A 26,910-nucleotide genomic window follows, 5' to 3' on the forward strand; every position below is an offset into this window, starting at 1 on the left:
TCTGACCTCATTTCTTTCTACTGCTTCCCTGTCCCTGTCCACTCTAGTTATGCTGGCCACCTCGCTGCTCTGGGAATATCCCAGGCATCTTTCTGCTTCAGGAGCTTTGCACATGCTCTTCTCTCTGATATGCTACCTACATCATCTAAAGGGCTCACCTCACCTCCTTCCGAACCTCCCTGACTACCTGTTGCCTTTCCTGTCCTCCATCTCAGCTTTGTCTTTCTCCATGATCCTTGACATCATGTATCTTACTCTATGTCCATTGTCTGTTCCTTCCACTAGGAAGTGCTCCAGGAAGAACACATTTTGTTCAGTGCCGTGTCCCCAGAACCTAGAACAGAACTGGCAGTGAGGAAGCACTGAAGGAATGTTTTCTGAATGAATGAATAACTGGAGAGAAGCAAATTCAAACCACAAGGCACCTCCTTCACTTTTCAGAGTAGCAGACATCTTAAAGTTCAAATGTGTTGCATAAATAGGACATAAAAATGCTTTTAAAAAATGCAGGTATGCAGAAATGTGTGTGTGCATGCAAATGTGTGTGTTCACTCAATGATTTGGGTCTGTGTCTGCTAACTTGGAGAGACAGACAGCGTTGGGTGACAAAAGAAAGCCGTAGAATGATGTATATGACGTGACTCTATGTTTGTAAAAATAAACAAATACACACCCCAATCTCTGACTTTGTGTTTACATGCACAAGGGATGAGAAAGCTGGGAGGGGAACTCCCAGCTTGCATTTTTATCTGAGTGGGACTGGAACGGGATGAACGAGGAGAGGAATAGCTTTGTGTACTTATTTTTAGTTACATGAAAGGACCAACGCTGGTAAATACTTAGAGATAAATCAGATGTATTGAGCAATGGGGAACATGTGAGCAAATAGAACTCTCATTCTCTGCTGGCTGGCATAGAAGTGAGGGCAGCAAAGAATAAACTGGTAGGTGTGTGGTTGTTGTGTGTGTCACATGCATATTCTCATCCTCCATGATCCCACACAGAACCTGCAAAGACGTCACAGGAACTGCTAATGCGCAGAATGTGATTCTGCTTTTTAACTCAAGCAGGTATATCCTTCCAGGGCCTTCTCTCTCTTCCCTCCCATGGAATCATGCTTTGGTGCCTTGGGCCAAAGTTACCCAGGACTCTGAGGATACAAACATTTAGTTCACAAACTCGATAAGCAAATCCAGTAAAAAGGCTGAAACAGCTGGAAATTTATCAAACAAAATGATTTTCCTGGGGAGCACATAAGGGCCACCTGATGGCCAATAACTGTGATGTGGAAGGAAGCGGGCTGTGAGTAACACCTGGGGTTGACTTGTCTAGCATGGGAAGGTAATTGTTTCCTGCATCATGCCTGTAGCATAGTAGCAAACCCCCTACCAATCCATGCCTCTATTCAACTCACCTTGGTTGTTGCTAAATTAGTTTCCTTACTTTGTTTCCTAATGAGAGGAGGCCCTTTAAGATTTACATTAAGCCAGCAGCTTCAACATTAGTATGTAATGTTCTATCTTTTAGCACTGGGAATTATAAAGCATCAGAGCCACATAAATGGAAAATAATTCACAAAATGCTTGGATGTAGAAACTCAACCAGTTCAGTCGCTCTTACCCCACCAGGCCTGAGGATGGCACTGTAAGAGGGGGCATGAACATGAGGCTAAGATCCTGGGTGGCCATGCTCTTGTAAGCAGTGGAGAGAGGGCCTCCGTGTTCTCTTGCCTAGGTGGAGGTGTAGCTGAGCTGGGAGCCCCCATCACTCACTCTCAGTGCTTTAGCACGAGCAGGAAAAGACAGAGGTTGCCTGCAGTAGATGGCTGAAGACTAGAGCCGCCATGGTCATGGCCACTTACCTGAGACCAGAACACGTGCTGAGACTGACTGCTGAATCAGAATATCCCCGTACATGTCCATGGTAGTAACAGTGACCCTAAAGGGGAGGAGGAGAGAATCCCATTTCAGTTATAACACATTTTTGCCCACTTATAATAAATCAACTGCCTCTAATCCTCTCCACTTGTTTTTAACTATAGAATTTTCCATTGCATAAAATATTGTTCTACAGTCTTAATATTTAATGCAAAGCCCAACATGACCCAGCCAGGGTCTGTGTCGGGAATATCTGATTTACTTACAGATTACCAATAGCGGTTTTTAAATGAACCCTAGTTTCACTCTTGTCTCTCTGGCACCCTACAGGAAAGCCCTGATACAGAACACTTTACAAAATCCAGCAGCAAAACAAATCACATTGACATCGCCATTTTACCCTCATGTAAATTGTCTTTTGTAATGAGATGAAGAACTGTAGGGAGTATTTAAGCACACTGTGAAATGTAATAAAACAAGGCCTAAATCTGTGGCTTATGAAAACAGGAAAGCAGATGAGAGGAAGTGGGGGTGAAGAAGGAAGGAGGGGACCTCACTGAATTACCCAATTGAGAGCTGAAAGTCTATCTCAGCAGGAAAGAAAAATAGGAAGGTCTTCTAAGTCTAAGACGAAAGTTCCCGTGTGTCATGCCTGCAATATTCTATTCTTTGATAATGTCACAGCTTACAAAAAGAAACCACAGCACAGACACTTCCTTAGTGAAGACAGATATCAGTCCGGAATCAAGGTTAATTTTATCATCGAGCAAAGGTTATGCTGCAGCCCCAATTAAGTGGCAGACTGGCAAGAAGTGGCTGAGTATACTCAGTACTCCTCACTCAGATCCTCTGGATGCCAGCTGGGTGCAGGTCTCTGCAGAGAAAGGTACATGCATCTTCTCAGGGTTTCCTCTGAGAAGCTCCTCTTTCGAGCAGCTCAGGTGTTAGTCTGTCTCCACTGCACCCTCCTTAGCGCACAGCTCCTTCACACATGACAACAGTCATGCACTTTGTCCAGGGCAGAGCTTGGTGTCCAGTCGTTCTGCCCAACAAAACCCACCTTGACTTTGCTAAGAAAAAGCACCAGATGCAATTGAGTCATGAAGAAAACCAGACACCACCATGGGAAAGGGGGGCTAAGATGATCTCTTGGTTTCAACGTAGATGACAAAATTCTCAGATCATCTAAAAGGCGATGAAAGGAGGGTGATGGGGTTAAGAGGTTGCAGGGACATTTATTATTCTGTTGAGCTTTTTCATATTAATTTTAGAAGTTCTTTATATACTCAGGATATTAATACTCTGCCTGTTATTACATGGGAAGTGTCTTTTAACTTTGCTTATGGTATTTTTTGTTCAGAGTTTCCAGTGTATATCAATCTAAATGCATTTGTCGCTCTCTTCATGCATTTTTTGTATAGCTCAAGGTGGCTGTTTTCAGGGTCACAAATATGTTCTTCTTTATTTTCTTCTATCTTTATAGTCTTACAATTAGCTCTTTAATCCATCTGGAATTAATTTTTGTGGGAGTGTGAGGTTCAATGCTAACTTTCCCCTACAAATGAGAGCCAGCTGTGCTTCGCTGCCATTTTTCCTTTTCTCACTGATGTGACATGCTACCTTGGCATATATCAAAGGCCCACAGTAGGTTTGTGGTGCCACTTTTGTACTCTCTGTGCTAGCCCACTGAGACAGACATCCATTTGTCTGTTTCTGTGCCAATTCCACACTGTTCCAATGACTATTGCTCTATGCTCTATTTTGATATCAGGTAGAGTTAAGTTGTCCTTTAAAATTAAGATTAAATTCACTTGCCATAAAACTCACCTTTTAAAAGCATACATAATCAGTGAGTTTTGTTGTATATTCACAATATTATATACTCATCACCACTAATTGATTCTAAAACATTTCTGTCACCTCAGAAAGAAACCTCATATTCATTAGCAGTCACTTTCCATTCCCTGCTCCTCCATCTCTGGCAACCATTAACCTGCTTTCTATCTCTATGGATTTGCCCGTTCTGTTATTTTATAGAAATGGAATCATACAATATGTGCCTTTTGTGACTGGCTTCTTTCACTTAAGCAAGGTGTTCTCAAGTTCATTCATACTGAGGCATGCATTAGAATGTCATTCCTTTTCTACGGCTGAATCACCTTCTGCCTTGTGGATGAAAACATATTTTGCTTATCCAAGTGTTGAGCACATGAGTTGTTTCTACTTTTTGACTATTATGAGTAATGTTACTATGAACACATGTGTACACATTTTTGTAAGGATGTGTTTTCAGTTCTCTTGGACATGCACTATGAGTAGACACGTGGGTCTGAAAGTAAGGTTGCTGGTTATATGGAAACTCAATGTTTAACTTTTTAAAGTACTGCCAAACTGTTTCGCCAAGCAGCTGAACCATTTTACATTCCTGTGAGCATTACACCAGGGCTCTAATTTCCCCACATATTCACCAACACTTGTTATTGTTTATCTTTTCAATTACAGCCATCCTAGTGGATACAAAGTGGTATTTCAATGTGGTTTTGGTTTTAATTTTCTTAATCGCTAATGATGTTGGGGATCTTTTCATGTGCTTATTGTCCATTTTTATATCTTCTTTGAAGAAATGTCTACTCAAATCCTTGCTTATTTGTAAATTGGATTTTGGCATTTTTATTGTTGAGTTAGAAGAGTTCTTCATATATTTTCAGCACTAGACCCTTATTAGATATATGATTTACAGATTTTTTTCCCATTTTATGGGTTGTCCTTTTACTTTCTTAATTTTTATTTTATTTATTTATTTTTTTTGAGACAGAGCCTCGCTCTGTCACCTGGGCTGGTGTGCAGTGGCATGATCTCGGCTCATTGCAACCTCTGCTTCCCGGGTTCAAGTGATTCTCCTGCCTCAGCCACTGGAGTAACTGGGATTACAGGCACATGCCATCACACCCAGCTAATTTTTGTATTTTTTTGTAGTGATGGAATTTCACCATATTGGCTAGGCTGGTCTTGAACTACTGACCTCAAGCAATCTGCCTGCCTTGGCCTCCCAAAGTGCTGGGATTACAGGCGTGAGCCATCAGAACTGGCCCCTTTTACTTTCTTGATTGTATCTTTCGAAGCTCAAAGTTTTTGATTTTGATGAGGTCTTATCTATTTTTTTCTTTGGCTACTTACGCTTCTGGTACCATGTCTAAGAAACCATTACCTAACCTAAAGTCATAAAGATCTACGCATATCTTTTTTTTTTTTTTTAAAGAGTTGTATGGGTTTAGCTATTATATTTGTATCTTTGGCCATCTTGAATTAATTTTTGTATGTAGCTTGAAGTACAAGTCCAACTTCATTCTTCGGCATGTGGACAGCTAGTTGTTCCAGAACCATTTGTTGAAACACCTACTCTTTTTTCTGTTGAATTGTCTTGGTGACTTTCTCCAAATCGTTTTCTTTTGGTACCATTCTTTTCTCAAAGGTTTCTAGGTTATCATTCCCTATTTTCCCTTCAGATGAATTATAGAATCCAATTTTAAGCTACACAATAATCCATTGAGATCTCAGTTTGTATTACACTGAAGTACAGGTCAGTTTGGGAAGAACTTATATTTTCATAATAAACAGTTTGCCTATTCATGTACATGGCAGGCCTCTTCTTTTAATAAGGTCATTTTTATGTCCTTTAGTCTAGTTTTAGATTTTTTTTTCCACGTGGCTGTTGGAAAATTTTTGTTGAGCTTATGTATAGGTATTGCGTAGATCTGTTGATATCATAAATAAGATATCTTTTTTTCCTATTTTGTCTTACATATATTTATTTTTAATGTAAAGGAAAGCTTTTGATTTTGTAAGCTGGTCTTATATTGGGCACTTTTGCCACACCATCTTATCAGTTTATCAGTTTGTAGCGTATCTTTTTTCTATGTTGCTGATTATATCAATTGCAAACAATGAAAGTGCCGTGTGCTCCTTTTTGGATCCTTCATACAACACTGAAGAGTGAAATGGCTAGGTATGCAGGGGCCATGGCAGGAGAGGACTTGCCTACAGAGGGAAAGCATGTGCAAAGATAGTGAGCGCTGGGGGTGGGGAGTGGCATTCAGGGGTGGGGTTAGTTCTGCTGGGCTGGAAGGTTCAGATGCAGGAGTGTAGCTCTCACAGTGCCCTGTTCCTCCCCCAGAGAAGCTGCCATCTTCAATAAGCATGTGGCTTAGGAAAGGATGCATCAGGCTTCCATCCAGGCCATCAGGGAGGGCAAACCTCGCTGCAGGTCACCTCCTTAGCTTTTGTGTGACATATATTTTGAATGGCTTCAGTGTCCTCTCACTCTAGATTAACTCTTAGTTGGGTATGTAGGGGAAGCATGATAATTCTCTGACTATGAGGAGGTTATATAACTGGATCATAATGCTCTGGGGCATCAGGGGTATCCTAGTACCTTCCCAGGCCGGGCTTCCCTGGTAGGGATTTTAGCCCTGGGCACACAGCAGGCATCAAAGCGGAAGACAATGCAGAGAGCAAAAGGTTGGCAGCTGCTGTTAGGATTTCGGCTGCTTAAGGTAACCGGAATCACTGGGTTTTGACTGTCACAGATCTTTGGGGTCACATATGGTTACAGAATTTCCCCCATTTTAGAGGAATGTGAAATGCTGCTCTAAGTAGCTAAATACTGTTTAAAAAATTGAAAACCAAATGGTGACAATAATTTTAATTACTGACCTCTGAAATTTCAAGCTCATTTATATTCAATCTCAATTTGTTTTTAATAGATTATTTATTAAATGTACCTTCAAATTAAATACACAGAAATATAAGCTCGTTAGAGCATGAGCTTAGAACAAATTAGTATCAAATTAATTTCCAGTTCAACAACTCAGTTGAAGTATTGCTTATGAGGGAGGAGGAGGGTGGATTTCAGCTCTCATAAACTGTTGCTTAAAGTAAACAATCTCACTTCTCTGTCATTAGTAAACAACTGATTTCCAGCTTTAACACCACTTTTGTATCACCTTCAGTTGACTAACAAGTCCGTTGTTCATTCCTGACAGTGATTAACTTCTTAGATTACTGACCATAATTATGAGAACTCCAAATTCTAGATTTTCCAAGGCAATGACAATTTCGTGAAATTTAATTTTTTCAATATGTCTCATTAAATGTTTAAACAAATGTGATTGGGTTTTTATAACATAAGTCAATACACAGATAATTTTGCAACTCAGCAAGACATGGTTGTCACACCATGTATCACGTGGTTGGTTGGGAAATTTGATTATGGGGAGTGGAGGAGATGCAGTCTTCAACCCCTGGGGGTGGGGGGTGACCCTCTTAGCCAGTGACAAAGGCAGAGAGAGAGAAGCACAGGCTACATCACCGCTAGTGGCCAGCAGTGGCCAGTCAAGACAATCTCCAGGTGAGCCTGTGCCCTGCCCAAGGGTGCACCTCTGCATGCACTGATGCTAAGAGGCAGGCACCAACTAGGCCTTGTGGGTTCACAAACACTTGGTTTTTGGGTCTGAATATGCACACCAGAAAGAGACCCAGCAGGGAGCCATCATGCCTAAGAGGGGCTTGCACCCCAGGGCCCCCTGACCTGTTGATCACTGCATGGCCCTTACCAGCCAGCCAGCTGTGGCCACAGCCCTCTGCAGACCTTCCAACACTGCATCCCTGTTCCTCTCTCTGATTGCCTCAAGGGCGCTAAACTGTATAGCCTCTTTCTTTTCCTCACCCTTATGTCTCTAAAGACATTGCAGAACAAGACATGGTCCCACTAGGCCAGGCCGTCTTTGCCTAGTTCTGCTGATCCAAGACATTCTATTTCTACCAACAAAACACAACACAGAAAAAGAGCCCCAAACATGCATAACCACAAAATTACATCTTTTCCTTTTCAAAAACCTCTAACCATGTATTTTATATACTTATTACTTAACCTAATGCATTTTCCCACTCCAGTAGAACAACTTTTCCTTCTGTTTAATACTATCAATCAAATATAATGGTGGGTAAGAGGAAGATGGAATAAGAACTCTTGAACTTGAAAATTGGTAGCCCTCAACTCTACGCCATGTGGGAAGTAATATCAAACGTCTGTTACCCAACTCTCAGTGGACTAGAAGGAAAGGCATTTTATATGCTTAAGTGGTAACAAAGATGGCTTGACCTTGTGATTAGAAAGGAATGCTACCAGACAAAGTCTGTTAGGGAGTATACCAAATGAAAATTATTCTGAATGCCTTCTTTAGGGGAAATTTGTAGGGTCTTCCCAGACTCCTTGCCCTATGCAATGTGCCAAACTATCTTGATTAAGTGCTTGAATCACACAATATTCTAGCCAGAAGGAAGCTTTGGGCCATCTAAGGCCAACCTTTCTCTTTTAGCCAGCCCCTTCCCTGAATAGATGGGGAAACCAAGACCTAAATAACCATCAAAGGTCACAGAGCTGGTTAACGGTAGGGCAGGAACTAAAATCCAGGCCTCTCAACTCTAGGCCAGACACTTCCCTCCATACCTGGCTGTCAGAAACATGCATTTCTGTCAGAAACATGAGTTTCTCTCTCTTTTAGAAAAGAAAAGCTGCCGAGACCAGCTCGGTCAGGGAGACCCTAATCCAGCGGCACTAGAGGAATTAAAGACACACACAGAGAAATACAGAGGAGTGGAGTGGGAAATCAGGGGTCTCACAGCCTTCAGAGCTGAGAGCCCTGAACAGAGATTTACCCACGTATTTACTGACAGCATGCCAGTGATAAGCATTGTTTCTATAGATTATAGATTAACTAAAAGTATTCCTTATGGGAAACGAATGGATGGGTTGAAATAAAGGGATGGGTTGGGCTACTTATCTGCAGCAGGAGCATGTCCTTAAGGCACAGATCACACATGCTATTGTTTGTGGTTTAAGAACACCTTTAAGCAGTTTTCCGCCCTGGGTGGGCCAGGTGTTCCTTGCCCCATTCTGGTAAACCCACAACCTTCCAGTGTGGGTGTCATGGCCATCATGAACATGTCACAGTGCTGCAGAGATTTTGTTTATGGCCAGTTTTGGGGCCAGTTTATGGCCAGATCTGGGGGGGGCCTGTTCCCAAAAAAAAGCTATCACCTAAAATCCATACATGGGCGGAATGCTTTTCCTGAGTACCGCAGAGCCTCATTACAGTGTCACTCATGGCATCATAAGAAGGTGAAGTCATTTCCAAACTCAGAGAAAAGCCCATAAATAGGAGGGGTCCAAGGGTGGGTGAGCGTACATGTGTATGGTTGTATGTGTGTCTATAGGTGTGTATGTGTGTGTATGTGGGCATGTGTGTATATTTGTGTGTGTGCATGTGCATGGGTATGTATATGGGGTGCGTGGGTGTGCATGTGTATATATGCATGTGTGTATATCAGTGTGCATGTGTATATATGCATGTGTGTATATTGGTGTGCATGTGTATATATGCATTTATATATGTATGTGTGTATATGTATGTGTGTATATGGTATGCACATGTGTATATGTGTGTGTGTGTATATGTACGTGTGTATATGGTGTGCATGTGTGTATATGCATGTGTATATCAGTGTGCATGTGTATATATGCACGTGTATATATGTATGTGTGTATATGGTGTCTGTGTATATGTATGTGTGTATATGGTGTGCATGTGTGTGTCTGTGTGGATGTGGGTGTGCATGTGTGTATATGTATGTGTGTATATGGGTATGCATGTGTGTATGTGTGTGCATGTGGGTGTGCATGTGTGTATATGGTGTGCACATGTGTATATGTGTGCATGTGTGTATATGTACACGTGTATATGCTGTGCATGTGTGTATATGTATGTGTGTATATGGTGTGCATGTGTGTGTATATGTATGTGTATATGGTGTGCATGTGTGTATATGTGTGGATGTGGGTGTGCATGTGTGTATATGGGTATGCATGCATGTATATGTGGGCACATGTGTATATTTGTGTGTGTATATGTGCATGTATCTGTATGTATATGCGGGTGCGTGGGTGTGTGTATACACGTATGTGTGTATATGGTGTGCATATGTGTATATGTATGTGCATATATGGGTGTGCATGTGTGTATATGTGTGTGGGTATGCATGTGTATATGCATTGTGTGTATATGGGTGTTTATGTGTCTGTGTTTCTGGGTGTGTGTATGTACATGCATGTCTGTTGCCAGCCTGCATTTCAGCATGACTGCAGTCAGGTCCTTGTTCCCTTGCACGCAAGCCCCAACATACTACATGTTTGCTTGAGACTAAAGGTGACAATGCATCTGAGCAAAGAAAAAGTGACTTTGCAGCTCTGTGTGTTTCTATAACTGGGCTACATTACACTTAGTCCTGAGAGTGTGCAGGGCAGGATTGTGAAGAAATAAGTCACCACACCCATCCTCCGAGCATCTCTGCTCCCATGTCCATGACAAGAACCATGTCTGGTTAAAAGACTATAAAGAACTAACCTCAGGGGCCACTGAAATCATTTTGCTGTGCTAGAATTCTGCAGAGAGAACAAAAGCTTACAAAATCATGTTCATAGTCTTTGAGACCTCCAGGCAAACTGGGCCTGGGAACAGCACGTCTGCAATAGTGAGATCACTAGATCCATCCAGAATTGGAAATCTTCGGGTTGAGTCTCTCAGTTTTTAATCTGTATAATGGGACGGGCACTTAGTTGTCCAGAGTTTTGTGGATCAAATAAACATGACATGGGGACGCAATTCATAAAATGTAAGGCATTGTTACAAATCTGGAATACGAACATAAATATTTTAAACCCACTCTGCTGTAAGCTCTATTTTCCACCTGCTATTTTCTTCCACACTGACCCATTGCTTAGTGTATTTTTGTTGAATGAATGAATGAATGAATGGATGTGCATGAGAGAAACTGACCCATTAGAGAGAAGGGAGGGTTATTTGCTTATACCCTGTCACTTGGCTCTAACTCCTAACTGCAAATTTTCTTGGATATTGTGTGAAAATGCACACGAGGGGGTTAGCAGGGGCAGGGGTCAGAAGACCTATGGGGCCATTTGCAATTTGATGGAGACACACAGGCCTGAACAACTCAGTTATCAGCCGCATCCCAGCTTCTCATCTGTTCTCAGAATCTACAAGGGATTTCAGAAGGAACATATGGTACAGCGTGGGGAAGAACTGCTGTGAAATGATCACTGGCACAGCAGTGGCCATGGCTGGCTCACTTCTCCAAAGCCCCGACTGCGTGCCAGGCTCGGTGTCTGTTTCATCGTCACATCCCACAGCTGGTTAAGTGCTCGAGCTGGGATTCGAACCCGGGTAGTTGGACTCTGGCTTGTGATCCTAACCTTGACGTATCCTGTCTCCAGACAGAAGGTCTATCTTACAGCCTGCCCTTTCCTGACAATTTTATGGAAGAAAAGTCACCAAAACAGTGAGTTCCTCTGGGAACGTGGGTTTGCCCCTTGCATCGTTTGGCTCCCAAAGCATCTCTGTTATGGGCACGTTACGTCATATGTTGTTAGAATGTATGTTCCCTGAGGACAGGGGCTGCATCCTCCCTTCTGCAGACTTGACACAGAGTATGGGACGTTTACTGGTCTGAGTTCAGTTGGGCCTTGGAGTGATGCACTTAGTGAATCCCCAGAGGCGTGTTCTGGCCTCTCCTCTCCTCATATTCCAGGACTTTGGTTCAGCTGCTCTCCCCCAAGAGCATTCTCTAGGTGTCTCCCATTGTAAATGAATGCTACCCGCTTCCCCAATCCACCCCATTTATAGACTAATTCCATTACAACAAACACCATAGCCAGAAACGTATAACCGAGACTCAGTGTTTTGTTCCAAGTGAACTGGAGGCAGTGTAGCACAGGGTATAGGAGCTGAGACTCTCCCATCCAAGAGCTACCCAGGCCTGATCCTGCTTAGCTTCCAAGATCAGATGAGATCAGGCTCATTCTGGGTAGGGTGGCCTTAGACTAGGAGCTCAGATTCTAGAGTCAGACTATCTGGGTTTGAATCCTTATTAACTGTGGGTGTGGCCTAGTTATTTAGCCCCTCAATGTCTCAGTATTCTCATCTGGGTATAAAGATAGCAAGAACTGATTTTTGGTGAAGATCAAACAACAGAATATATGAAAAGTTCTGTGCACAGTGTCTTGCCTATTGTTGATATTTACTCAATGTTAGCTACCACATTGGACACTATCAGTAAACATTTGTTGAATTAGTGCATGAATGAATGACTGAATAAACATAGGCATGTGTGAAAAGGTAGGGCTGTCACCACTGTGGAAGGTGATACTGGTCTAAGAAATTTGAATTTGACTGAGGAGGCATTGGGGGAAGCTGCTGATGATTTGGGAGGATCAAAATGTAAATGCAATCTTGTGATACAAATAGAAAGATGTTTTAGAAGGATCATTCAGGCAGGTGCGGGGTCTGGATTAAAGCTAGGTTATACTGGTAGTCGGGAGAAAAAGTCAGGTGGCTAAAACATCTTCCAGCTGTGAGGAAGGGAGGGCCTGAGCTGGTGCAGCCATGTGATGGTGGACAGGAAAGGGTGTGGAATGTGCTGTGGAGGTAGGACTCACCACGGGACTTGGGTGAAGACCCAAGGGAGAGAAGGCACTGGTGTTGAGTGCCTCGGCCAGTGGGACAGCAAAGCAGCCTGTGAGGGAGAGGCAGGCAGGGAGAGCCGGTGAGTTAGGTATGTGTGGAGTACAGCAACAGCAGGGAAATTCAATCCATTCTCAATGATGTTTTAAGAAGAATATGATGATGAGCCTGGCTTGTGGAGTCCTAGTTAGGGAGGGGGAGTCAGGCTAGCAGGATTGGGGGAAAGCAAAATGAAGAAGCAGATAAGCTATAAGTCTGCCTTTTTCATGGTCCAGGACACATATCCCTCCCGTGCACATGACTCACAATCTTCCTGTGCCCAGCTATCACCAGACCCCCAGCTGACAGAAAATCGCAATTTAGTTCACTGCAACCTTGGCATTATCAATATTGCACAAAGCTTTCTTCAGCACACCGGTGGCACAAGCACCATCCTATAAAATCTCCAGCAAGCCTTTGTCTCCTTGCAGTCAGCTCCTCTCTTGCTGGCCTGCCATTGCTCCTTTGTAATGTATTTTCCTACGATCTCTAGTAAATCTCCCTTTCTTTACCTACAACTGTCTTGGTAAATTCTTCTTACCCCCACGTCTCTGGCCCAGATAGTCACTGCGCACCTGCAACACTGCTTACACTTGATACACTTATGAGATGTGCGTGATCTCTGACTTTCCCCTTCCCTCCAGAATTATCTTTTCATCTCGATTAGATGCTTTCTAACTGTAATGAACTGTGGTTAACTCCTGATAGTCATCCACCCTGACGTGTTTAGTCCAAGCCAGTTGTAGAAGATACTATCCCTTTCTGACAATCAGTAGTTGCCATGGAAATGAATGGGATGTCACCCAAACAACACTTTTGGCCAAAATATTAGATTCTATCCTTACCTGATGGTCCAGCCTCAGTTCATCTCAGCTGGTCTCCTTTGAAACTATCAAAGCAAATGCTCTCTATTTTTTCCAGTGAGAAACATATACCACGAATGAAACATTTTTGGGTCCTGATCATGTCTAAGGGGAGACATGTTTCCTTCCTTTCATTCCGTGCACCTGGCCTCTGCTGCTATCTCCTCTCACCTGGGCTTCAGGCTGTTCCACAAGAGGCCCCTGCCTGACCCTGACAGAGCAGGGGACCCTCCCTCTCCCCTCCTGTTCCCTCTGACTACGACTTCATGCTGGAGTCAGCGGGTGCTTTTCAAAGCCCAAACATAGTCATGACACGCCTTGGGGAAGGCCTTTATTGACCTCCTAATGTTCCCCTATCACAACCAAGGCTATCACCATGGTCCTCAGGTCCTATATGCTATGACTTTCATCAGCTTCTAAACACTTCCTTCCTCTCCCCCGCCACCCCAAGTAAAACTCAGCATCAGCCTGGAACGTTTCTCCTCCTGTCCCCTGGTTCATGCCTCCTCAGCCTCCAGCTGTTGGTTCAAATGTTCCTTTCCCCATAAAGCCTTCCATGATCCCTCAGACCAGATTAGGGCCCCGTGGCCTTTCCTTTGGTGCACTTAGCCCAGATGTTAATTATGTTTGTGCTTACCAGGATAAGGGCAGTCTTCTTCCTCTAGCCTCCCCTCACCCATGGGCTCCCTTGTCTGTTTTTAATCCCTGCTGTATTCTCAGCGTAAGGGGGCATGTGAACAGGTCATGGTACCTGCGTAGTGCAGGTTCTTGGTTGACAAGATGCATGTAACAGACGAATGTATTCCCTCCAAAGCACTGACAGCATCTAGCCTTTTTGGGGACCTCTGCCAGCCTTTCAGAGCTGTCTTTTGGCATGTAAACAGCAGAAATGTCACGCGGATAGTCTCCCGCAGGCCTTATTAAAAGTAACAATATAAAACATAATCTCCCCTTAGATGTGGGCAGCAAAGGATAAAGCCACAAATATTTCATCCTGTCAGGACAGTCGAGAGAAAAGATGTGATTAACTTCAAAATTAAAATCAGCCACTCTTCTGAGTCAACCAGCTTATACCAATTGTTGAGATATTTAAAGAAAAAAATAGCACTATACACTATAGCCAACAAAAAGTGGTTCTTATTTTATACATAACTTTAAATTTAGGAAAATTCCCTGTGTGCTGACTTGAGCAGAAGAGGAGATGAGTCAGCAAATTTCTTTTTGTTTTCCAGCCTGATTCAATAAAAACAAAACCCTAAAAGCTGCATCTGGGTCCTCACCACGAAAAACAATGCAAGGCCTCAGACTCTCCTTAAGGGGCTCCTGCTGGAAGGACCAGCTGTTCTGGGCTGTGGGTTTTAATTAGTGAACAACATTGTTCACTCCCTGTCTTTACCGTAACAAGGCTGACTGCTTGGAAAGGCATTCTAAGGAATGGGGGAAAGGAACTGCCGGGTTAAAAGAAAAGTCACCATTTTTCTAATTATAAAAGCAATATGTGCTGGATGCTTCTGGAGATTTGCGGGTGCCAATGAATCTAGCTTTCAGTTGCTTCCCCAGTGGAGATGATCCACAGAGTCAGATGAAGATCAAAATACAGCATCAGCTTAATGACTGCCAAAAAAGAGGCTTCTGGTATATTCTGGAGAGGATACTAGTTTAGGCCTAGACAGTAGAGAGGCTTCCTGCAATTTCCAACTTCCATCCTCCCCATGCCCCGACCTCTTTCCCCTTCTTCCCAGCCAAAGCCTCAGGACCCATTGTGGGGAAGGTAGAGATGAGGAACACTGCTGCCTAGAGGACTCCATGGAGGGAGGGAGGGGCAAGTCTCACCCACTACTGACCTCAAGGGCTGCCCAACACAGGGGCTGCAGCCACTCCGCAGTTAGCAGGGACCAGGGATTTTCAGGGCCTGTCTCCTCCCACCCTCTTCCCTGTAAAGAGACAGTTCCATGGGGAGGACCGGGGGAAGACGAGGGGAATGGAGCAGACATTCACCCTTTCACACAGTAACCACATGGAAAAGGAGGAGAGGAAAAATGTGAGCTCCTGCTCCTGTGCACATGTGAATCAGAGAACCCAGAAAAGCACAGAGTCCCGCACCACATGGAGACAAACACTATCAACGCCCTGGAGCCCTTCCATCCGGGCTGTTTACTAAGATGCCTGGATATGTAGACTTCAGCTTTTGCAATCCAAGTCCCAAACAGACCTGGCAGTTGTTGAACCCCTGTTTCTCTAGTCCTCTATTTCTTCGTCTTCTTGCTTATTGCATTTTTCCTCCCAAGTGAGAAAAAAGGGGAAAAAGTACTGTGATAGTGAATATTGAGTGTCAACTTGATTGGATTGAAGGATGCAAAGTATTATTCCTGGGTGTGTCTGTGAGGGTGTTGCCAAAGGAGATTAACATTTGAGTCAGTGGACTGGGAGAGGCCCACCCGTCCTCAATCTGGGTGGGCACCATCTAATCAGCTGCCAGCGCGGCTAGAATAAAGCAGGCAGAGGAATGTGGAAAGACTAGACTGGCTGAGTTTTCTGGCCTTTACCTTTCTCCCGTGCTGAATGTTTCCTGCCCTTGAACATCGGACTTCAAGTTCTTCAGCTTTTGGACTCTTGGACCTACACCAATGGTTTGCCAGGGGGTCTCGGGCCTTCAGCCACAGACTGAAGGCTGCACCATCGGCTTCCCTACTTTTGAGGTTTTGGGACTTGGATTGGCTTCCTTGCTCCTCAACTTGCAGATGGCCTATTGTGAGGCCTTACCTTGTGATCGTGTGAGTCTGTACTCCTTAACAAACTCCCCTTCATATATACATCTATCCTATTAGTTCTGTCCTTCAAGAGAACCCTGACTAATACTAATACAGATGCCTAAGAAAAAGAAAACTAGTAAGGGAGATTGTAACAGAATGCACAAAACTATTCAAATAACTTTGAATGCATATTTTACACATTCTAGAGATGTCTGTATTAGACAAGCACTGTTCACCATCATAGATCATGGACGTTTGGAAGACCAGAGCCTATTGTTGTGGTATTTCTAAGATCTCTCTTTTCTGTTTCTTTCTGAAATAACTATTTACACTGTGGAGATAGCCTCAGTGCTGAGTCTGAAAATATATTTTAAATGAGATCTTAGGGGGGTAAAAGAGGACATAAACGTCAAATGTGAACTCATGGCCCTGCCCATCACTTATTTATGAAGTTGATCCACAGATCTTTACTTTAGGACTCCATCTTTCTCTGTACTCTAGGTTCTTATATATCCATCTGCCTACAGAAGACCTTTACTTGGCTGTCCTATGACAAACTCAACACAGACAAACCAAGACTCATCTCCTCTGCCTTCCAACCAACAACTGCTCCTTAATGGTACCAGTGAGAAACAAATTGCCCATCCAATGGCCTAAGCGGAAGGGAAAGTCCCACTGATGACACCTCCCCCACCCTCTATCCCCTGATCCTGTCTCCTTTGACTTCCCAAGCACTCTTGACTCTGGCCAATTGCTGACCATTCCAAGGCCCACCTCTGTAGGCAAAATTTTCACTAACTACAATGGGCCCATAAGAAATCTTCCTGTCTTCTGTCTACCAATATTCCTACCAATCTTTCTTCCATTCTGTCATCAGAGACCCTTTCTAAATCACAGAACTGAACAGGCCATTCTGCTGCATGAGAACTTCCTATGGCTCCCAAATTTCAATAGGTAAAGTTGAAATTCTTTAGTTATGGAAAGGTTTCATCCCCATCTTGGTCTTCTTCTTTGCCCACTTTTAAAGACCCAGATTAATGTTACTTCCTTAGTGAAATGGCCTCCAAAGAATTAAAATCAGCCACAATTAAAATACCACAGTGGTATTTTGTACACATCTCCTATTATAGTAATTACATTAAAACATGTTTTTTAAATGTCTTTAAAATGCTCTGTGCCTCTCAAGCAGAATTTATATGCTGAGGAATATATTTTAGTCAGCCTATCTCCCCATAGCCTAACAGTGTCTGCAAACAGGAGGTGCTAAATAAATGTTTGCTGAGTGAATAGATGAAGAAATGAATTTTACATGGCATCACCTAAGACAATGCAATGCTAGATGGATAATTTTATTAAAAATCTATTATATGCAAGATGCTATGTGAGGCTCTATGGGGTTAGGAAAGGGATAGATAGCATTCTCCACTCACAAAAGCTATTAAAATCACTATAAGAAACAGTATAGGTTATCACAGAAGAAATACTATCAGTTATAATACTTTTAATCTGAAGATATTAATGGATTAAATTACCTTAGTAGATACACTAATGTTGAACTATCCTTGCATTCCTCAGTTGAGTATAATTTGGTCAGAAGTATTTTTAAAACATGTACTGGATAGGGTTTGTAAAGTTTACTTAGGATTTTTGCAACTACGTCCATAATTGAAACTAGTCCGTAGGATTCATTTTGTGCATGCTCTTTTTCTTGTTTTAGAAGCTCCTTCCACACCCTCCTTTAAAAAAATTATTCTTTTTTTCTCAGGAACTATTTGTTTCTTATATGTTAGTTAAAACTCACCAGCTAAATCATTTGAGTCTGAGCTTATTTTTGTCAGTAAATATTAAAAATACTATTAAAAATTTAATTTCTTTATATAGTTATATTTAAATTTTCCTCTTTCACCTTGAACCAGGGTTAATAATTTTACATTTCTAAGAAAATAATTAGTATTGTTCACAACATTCTTGTGATTTAAAAAATCTCTGAATAAAAATATTTATATCCCTCTTTGCATTCTTAATATTATTTACTTGGGAATTCTTTCTTTCTTAATTTTATAAATGTTTTGTCCATTTTATGAATATTTTCAAAGCACCAGCTTTTGGTTTAATTCATCTTCTCTCTTGAGTTTTTTTTTTTTGGTCTTCCTTTTCATTAATTTCTGCTCATTTAAAAATCTTCATTTCTGAGAGAGGTATATTTAAATCTCCCACTCTGTGAATGTGTCCAGACATTTTCAGTGACTTGCTTTATGAATTAAGCTTATCAATTTTACATCTAGAGACTTTTCTTTTGAGGAAAAATTGTAAAATGCTGTCAGTATTGAAAGCTTTTTTGGTAACCTTCTAGGAACCAAACAAGTTTTAGCCCATAATGTCTAATCTTTAATGCTTTTTTGTTTTGTTTCGGATTTTAAGAAATCCTTTAATTAGGAGCTGGGCTAAAGCTTAGTTCTAGATGAATCTATAATTAGATTTAAAAGTTATATCTGGATTCTGCCATTTATTGCTTTATATATTTTGAGACAATTTTGCTAGCATATACAGTTTCAAAATTCTTTTACTACCTTTCTAAGTTGCTCCTTTTATCATTACAGAATTACCCCCTTTATCCCTATTAATGTCATTTTTGCCTTAAGGTCTAGCTTCTCTGATGTTACCACTGCAGCAGCTTTTTTTTTTTTTTTTTTTTGATTAAGATTTGTCTACAATATCTTTTCCCATTCCTTTTCTTAGTTCTCACAACCATTTTATATTTTGGGTGTGAATCTTGTAAAAATGATGTAGCTGGATTTTATTTTAAATTCTAAGAAGATTATGTTTTCATTTTTACAAAGAGATTCCGTCTATTTACATATAATGAGATTAATATGTTGACTCATTTTTATCTTACTATTTTATGTTTTTCTATTCTTTAAATAGTTATACTTAAAATTGCAGGACACATTCTTATCAAAATCTAAAGTTAATCAGCATGTCTATTATTCTCCAGTACAATACAAATTCTTAAACCATTTTTAAATCTATTAGCTCATCTGGTTTTAAACCATCCAAATTTGGTCACTGTTGCAACAGTCATTTTAAGAAGCTTATTTAAATTTATTCACATGCACTATTTTGCTTACTAGTGCCTCTGACTTCCTGTCCTTGCTGCTGGTGATCAGTTTCCTTCCTACTGAGCTATTCTTTGTTAGTTACCCTTTGGTAGATACCTTCGTTGGAATCTGAGGGTAGTAATTTCTCTCATCTTTGTATGAAAATGTCTATTTCATTTTTATTCTTACAAAATAATTAATGAATATAGGATTGAGACTGACAATAATTTCCCCTTAGCTCTCAAGTTTTAATTGCATAGTTACTAATGAAAAGTTTGTTGTTGGTTTAGTTGTCATTATTTTGTACAAATCTCTCTTTTGCCTCAAGTGGTTTTAAGAGTTCATCCTTGGTGTTCTGCATTTTCATCATAAGCTGTCCTGGAGTATGTTTAGTTTAGTTATTCCAAGTTATCCACCTCCTTGGTGGATTTCCTCAAGACTCATGTCTTTCCTCAATTCAGGGACAGGCTCGTCACACTCTGATTAAACACGGCTTGTTTCCTGTGGGTGTTTTTAAATTTTATGTATTTTCATTGTGGAATTTCTATTAGACCCATTCTGTTCTCTTTAATTTTTTTTCTCTGATTTTTCCATTATCTCTTATGTTCTCAGAAGTCCTAATTCTTGTTTCTCTTGTCTGCTGATGCTTGCGTACAATGGCTTTTTGCATTGTGTGGCTTGTAATTTTGATTTGGGGCTCATCTTTAATATTTTTATTACTTTTTCTTCCATGAGGGCATCTCATGTTATCTGGGTTACAGAAATATTCCTACAGAACTATTTTGGGTTGGCTTATGTCTGGGCCCATGGGAGTTTCACTGATGTGGGACCAGTTTTGAGGTCAATATCTTGACTGGGAATTCCATTCCTATGCTGGTATTAAAAATTTGGACACAGGCCCAGACTATTCCCAACATCCACACATGAGACTAACTGGAGTTTCAATGTCTTCATTTTTTATGAAGTCTTTTTTCAATCCAAGACACCTGGCAAACAATTCTTCCTCCCAGCCCCCATCCCTGGATTGGAAGAGTTCTTTTTGTCTCTTTTTCACAGAGGAAAGCAGCTCTCCTGGGGATCTGGCTTTTGTGGGATTCTCAGTTGCAGGCGGTTACTTCTCTTTTTCCAAACCCAAGCACCAGGCCCTCTTTCTGGGTCTTGAATAGTCCTTTGGTGAGCCCCAACTCACCAGCCAGTGCTCAGGAATAACATCCCCTCTTTGTTTCTGCCTCTTGGGGATTTTGCTGACTCTCTTTTGAGCTTGACCAGGCATTAGCAAAAATTCTTAAATGTTTATATTTTATCCTGGATTTCCATGTGTTTTCTTTGGGCTGGGAGAGCTATAGCAGCTCATTCCACCAAGTTCCTGGAAGGCTGCAGGTATCAGCTTGCAAGTGCCAAGTGTCAAACAAGTGATAAAGAAAAGTGTTGGTGTCATGCAGAGAAGGGAGGAATCACTGCAGACAATAATGGCTACTTGACAAGCTTCAATGATAAGGGAGAAGCATAAAGCCTGCCTCAAGCTCATCCTTTTTAAAATACCCACAGCTCTTTAAAACAAGTAACCTTCCTCCTTCCCAGAGGGCAGCGACTCTGTCCTATTCTCTCTGAATCCCCATATTCACATGTGGGACAGATCATGGAGAGTACACAGTAAACATTTGTTAAAGCAACAAATGAAGTGAGCATTTTGTCCAGGACACAGCTAAAAGTTCAAATACCAGAAACACTGCCTGAGAGGGGATAAATGTCATGTTACAGTAACACCCACGATATAGAATCGTATCCACATTGTGGATACATTCAGAATAGGTTAAGCAGAATCAGTTTTCTTTTATAGTTCTTTAAGGCACCTCAGAGTTTAATGTAGCCAAGTTCAGTCCAGGCATGGCTGCCTTCCAAGCCATCTCTAACTGGCTAGGTTTTCTAAAAATGATTTGCCCAAATGAGGATCCATAGTCCTTGGAAGGTGGTTTCAAGGTTCAGCTCTGCCATAAAGCCATTCCCTCAAGGGCTGTCCGTGCACATACCTGGCCAAGGCTGGTGTTTTGGATTTACAGTAGAACGCCTACCACTAAGGGACACACCAGCGCTTCTTGGGGGGGCCTAAGTTAAGAATCTGGGCATGTGATTTTGCTCCGAATAAAATGGCTACAAAGTTTAAGCACAGATCTAATGGTGTAAGATTATGGTGATCCCAACGTGCCAGAATTACCGTGTAATTTCGAGCGAGGGAGACATCAGTACCGTCTTGCAGATAGTGGGTTTCCGTGAAACTGCTGGCAATGAGACCTCTGCGGAAAAATAAAAACACCATAAAAAGATGAGTGCAGAATTGCATTGATACATTGTTGTGAATGTCTAGGCTATAGGGTAGCAAGATTGTGACCTCCTTTTTTTTTTTTTTAACAGATAATCCAAGGAAGCTCCCATTAGGGCCTTCCCAGTTTAGGTTCTCCGGGGAGAATTCAGAGGAGACTCAGACAACAGAGTCAGATATGCATCCTCGGAACAATAGCCCACACACTCAATGTGGAACCCTCCCTCTCTCCCTTCCTCCCACCTCATTCCTTCATGCGCACACTGGGTGCACACACTTGCAAACGCACACATTTGTCACACACATATACTCTTCCATGAATAGTACAGGCAGATTTCCAATTTGGGAAAATCTCCTGCTTGGAAGTCACAGTCTCCACCAACTGGAATCAATGGTTGAACCACCCGCTGGGAAAATCATTCTGATCCGCAGCAGTGCCCCTGCTGGCTCCCCCGCAGGTGAGAGAACTGGCTGAAAATATTGAAATGTCACAGAAGAGAACAGAACAGCAATGAAATGCTAAAAGCAGCGATGTATGTATGAGGTGAGGAAAAATGATTTTGCACACCCTGAAATATTGAATTTCTAAGATAAATTGAAAGGGGGAGGAAACCCCGTTTATGCTAACTATTAATAAAACTGTATGCAGTCTACCAGAACTTCATTAAAGATTGCAAAGCATGGGTTACTTAGATTTTAAATTATTTTCCAATGTCTTACATAACATGCACTATTTTATCCTGTTCAACACAACCACAGGAAGTATTTCCTGTGTAACTACTGCTGCCAGGTGCTAGCTGCTGGGATACAAAGACAAGTAGGAACAGCCCCCATCTTGATGACACCATGAGCTGGTAGGGTGATGGGTGACACAGAATCCAGTGTGAAGGGAGCGATCACAGAGTAGAAACAGAGTCCTTCTGAGGCAGGAGAGTAAGGTCTGGCGGCAGGGAACAAAGGTCGATTCATGCTGACTTTCTAGAACTAAGTCAAACGGAAACACTTCAGCTATGACAGGAAATATCCTCTCCATTTACATAGGGCGTACAGCGATTAAATGACTTTGTAACTTTACCTCATCCCCTTCATTTACATAGGGCGTACACGAAGTAACCAATGGAAACCTCTAGAGGGTATTTAAATCCCAGAAAATTCTGTAACGGGGATCTTGAGCACCTATGATTGGGCCCCCTCACACCCTGAGGAGCGTAATTTCATTTTCAATAAATCTCTGCTTCTGTTGCTTCATTCTTTCCTTGTTTTGTTTGTGCATTTTGTCCAATTCTTTGTTCAAAACACCAAGAACCTGGACATCCTCCAGCAGTAACACTTCTGGGTGCGTGGATGTGCTTTGGGTGGAGCATCCTGCAAGGGAAAGGCTTTGCATAGGGATCCGACAACTACTGGGCCCTAACGATGGAGCAGGAGTCGGCCGGGCCCAGGACGGGGTGGAAGGAGAGGGGAAATCCTGGCAGATAATGTCAAGGTCAGGGCCTGAAAGGCCTGGAGTCTGGGGAGCTGGGCTGGTGGAAGACACAGAAAGGCTCTAAACAGAACCTGGGTTTTCTATGTCTGGACAACAGGGAGTCAAGAGTTGCTTTAAATACTGAAGTTTGTGGATGGTGAAGGTGCTGCCTGCCCTCTCCTGTCTTCAGAGGAAGACACTCTCCACTCTTCACACCGTTTGGTTCTGTTGGGTGGGGGAGGGCTCCTCCACTCTTGATCCGGAGATGAACATGTGACCCAAGCTAAGCCCATCACAAATCTTCCCTACAGCATGTTGAGCTGGGATGTCTGGGAATGACGTCTTTCTTCTCTGTTCTCAAGGCTCTGAGAATGTGGCCACCATCTCCATCCTGGTCCCTTACTTCAGGAGAAAGCTAGTCAGAGAGAACAAAGCTGTCACCCTCAGGCAGGGACAAAAAGGCAGGGAGAGGGAGATGGACCTGTTGCCCATGGGGCCTGCTCTGCCTCTCCTCCTCCTCTTAAGTCCCTCTCTTCTGCCTACGCTGGCTGGAGCTGGGTTTTGCAACCAGAGTCCTGATCAGTATGGCAGGGAAGGAAAAGCAGCGGGAATATGCAAATGTCAGAGATGAGAAGCACTTCCTTACACAGTCAGAGTTCTTAGACCTGCTCCCAGCCAAGTTCAGAACTGAGAGTCAGCTCCTTGTTTTACATGGATTGCAATATGTTGAGGATATGCCTGGCTTAAATCAGTTAGACCCCGATGGCAGGTCTCCGCTGCAGTCTACTTAACAGCGAGTGTTTGAGAGAGTGTGCGGAAAACATAAAACACAGACGGGCCCTCACACTCACTGGCAAAGGCACGTGGGCCTCCCAAGTGCTGCCCCTCACTCTCCTCAGCAGTGCACATGTCGTGCCAGAGAAAGTTGCCCTCCTTGGCAGCGTTGAGCTCTGAAACCCCTGTCTTCTAAGCTCACCTCCTCTGAGCTGCCAGAGGGGCTTCCTGGGCAGGCTCATTCACAGGGCACCCCGGCCCTGTCACGCAGTCAGGAGCAAAGGAGAGGAAGAGGGGAAGGAGAGCAGGCAAGGCAGTGGGAAGGTGACAGGGCCCTGAAGAGAAGAGTGTGAAGAAGGGGTAGTCCTTAGTCACAGGCAGAGAGCTCCAGGAGGGTGGAGGAGTCTGGTGACCTTGACAATGGAGATGCAGCAGGTGAGCCCAGGTCAAGGTGACAGGCGAGGTGAACGAATGTTCCACAGCACAGTTCCAAAGGGAAGCAGAGAGGCGGGATGTGAAAACCAGAGATGGGGACTTGAGGGGAATAACTGGAGGGATGGGGCTGAGAGGGGACATGGGCGAAGCTGCAGAGGAACAGGCAGAAGGATGCAGAGCACAGAGGGATACACACAACACAGGACAATGTGCAGAGCACGGGGTAATGCACACAGCACGGGAGAAAGCACAGAGCACAGGGAGAGAATGCACACAGCACCGGGAGAGGAGGCACAGAGCACAGGGGGAGGCACAGAGCATGGAGGGGAGGATGCACAGAGCATGAGGGATGCACAGAGCATGGGAAGATGCACAGAGCACAGGGAGAGGATGCACAGAGCACAGCGAGGATGCACAGAGCACAGCGAGGATGCACAGAGCACAGGGAGAGGATGCACAGAGCACAGGGAGGATGCACAGAGCACGGGGAGAGGATGCACAGAGCATGGGGAGAGGATGCACAGAGCACGGAGAGAGGATGCACAGAGCACGGGGAGGATGCACAGAGCACAGGGAGAGGATGCACAGAGCATGGAGAGAGGATGCACAGAGCATGGGGCAGGGATGCACAGAGCCCGGGGTGGGGATACAGAGAGCAGAGGCGGGGAGGATGCAGAGAACATGGGGCGGGGATGCACAGAGCATGGGTTGGGGGATGCACAGAGCACGGGGAGAGGATGCACAGAGCATGGGGAGAGGATGCACAGAGCACGGAGAGAGGATGCACAGAGCACGGGGAGGATGAACAGAGCATGGAGAGAGGATGCACAGAGCATGGGGCAGGGAGGCACAGAGCATGGGGCAGGGAGGCACAGAGCATGGGAAGATGCACAGAGCATGCGGAGAGGATGCACAGAGCACGGGGAGGATGCACAGAGCACAGGGAGAGGATGCACAGAGCATGGAGAGAGGATGCACAGAGCATGGGGCAGGGATGCACAGAGCCCGGGGTGGGGATACAGAGAGCAGAGGCGGGGAGGATGCAGAGAACATGGGGCGGGGATGCACAGAGCATGGGTTGGGGGATGCACAGAGCACGGGGAGAGGATGCACAGAGCATGGTGGGGAGGATTCGCAGAGCATGGGGGTGGGGATGCACAGAGCACGGGTGGGAGGATGAGCAGAGCCTGGAGTGGGGATGCACACAGCACGGTGGGGAGGATGCGCAGAGCACGGGGAGTAGATGCACACAGCACGGTGGGGAGGATGCGCAGAGCACGGGGAGTAGATGCACAGAGCACGGTGGGGAGGGTGCGCAGAGCACGGGGAGAGGATGCACAGAGCATGGTGGGGAGGATGCACAGAGCATGGAGGGGGGTTGCACAGAGCATGGAAGATGCAGCTAAGGATGCACACAGCCTATTCTCTACTGAGCCAGAACCCATAGTGGCCTCAATAGTCTTAAAAAAGAGCACACGGCTGGGCACAGTGGCTCACGCCTGTAATCCCAGCACTTTGGGAGGCCAAGGCGGGCAGATCACGAGGTCAGGAGATCGAGACCATTCTGGCTAATACAGTGAAACCCCGTCTCTACTAAAAATACAAAAAAATTAGCCGGGCATGGTGGTGGGTGCCTGTGGTCCCAACTACTCAGGAGGCTGAGGCAGGAGAATGGCGTGAACCTGGGAGGCAGAGCTTGCAGTGAGCCGAGATCATGCCACTGCACTCCAGCCTGGGCAACAGAGCGAGACTCCATCAAAAAAAAAAAAAAAAGGAGCACACTTGACCAGCTTAAATATTACAGAGAAAGGAAAGGAAGAATTTAATGTAGATTAAGTTATATTAATTATTACTTATATTATTTACTATGTACTTGTACTTCTATCACATCCTTTATTAATATTTTAGCAATTCAGGTCTTAACAATGTTGAAATCTTATTTGAATGAACAAGGTATACAGATACCTAATATTAAGGGGAGTGATGGGTGCAGACATTTGTAGAACAAAGATACATCATTCGAAGGCTTCTGACCAGGCTTAACTGAAAGCTGGTTTGGACAGATGGCCAAGGAGAAAAGTCATTTTACGTATGAGGGAGAGAAAAATCCATCAGGAAAGCTGGGGATTAGAGAAAACGAGCTTTTGATAGATAACTGTCAGCAAACTGGAGGACAGAGTAATTTTAGGGTTAAACAGCAGTAAAATTAATTAGAAGGTTTTGAAATGTGACTCAGAACAGCAATACAAAGCCCTAAAACTACCCACTGCTCCTCATCATCATCCAAGTGTCATTGGAGCTAAGCAGAAATACAACCACAGTCATGCTTGGAGCTCTGGGGAGTTCTTAAGCACTGTGTTATGTCTTCTCTTGTCTAAGGAGAGTGGAACAGGGGCTTGTGCTTACAGCCCTGACCATGTCCCACTGCTGCTGAGGCACTAAATGATATGTTCCTTTTCGAGTTTTTCTTACGCAGTCTGGAAAAGAAATGTTGATTTACAGATAAGATGCAGTCATACCACATGTGTACATTGTATATTCTCAAGATATTTTGAAGGCAAGAGAGGGGAAGGGGAAGGGAAAGACAGGAACAGGAGGAAAGCCAGCAAAAATTCATGCTCAGCATACAACAGAGTCTCGCAAAATGCAGGCGGTGAATGTTACGTGCGCTCACCACAAAAATGGTAACTG

At 43.5% G+C, this 26,910-nt stretch overlaps 1 protein-coding gene across 3 annotated transcripts in view; it reads right to left on the reverse strand.

Moving 5' to 3' along the window:
• Positions 1-26,910, reverse strand: part of ADAM12 (ADAM metallopeptidase domain 12) — a 375,334-nt gene that overhangs the window by 120,528 nt on the left and 227,896 nt on the right. For all 3 annotated transcript variants that reach the window (XM_034931678.3, XM_034931680.3, XM_034931679.3), the window contains exons 4-5: positions 21,441-21,519; positions 1,862-1,938 (exon numbers count right to left, since the gene is read on the reverse strand). In XM_034931678.3, the coding sequence (XP_034787569.2) occupies positions 1,862-1,938; positions 21,441-21,519 (156 nt within the window). The remainder of the gene's footprint in view (positions 1-1,861; positions 1,939-21,440; positions 21,520-26,910) is intronic.

The sequence above is a fragment of the Pan paniscus genome, chromosome 8, assembly GCF_029289425.2.
Source record: "Pan paniscus chromosome 8, NHGRI_mPanPan1-v2.0_pri, whole genome shotgun sequence".
NCBI lineage: Eukaryota > Metazoa > Chordata > Mammalia > Primates > Hominidae > Pan > Pan paniscus.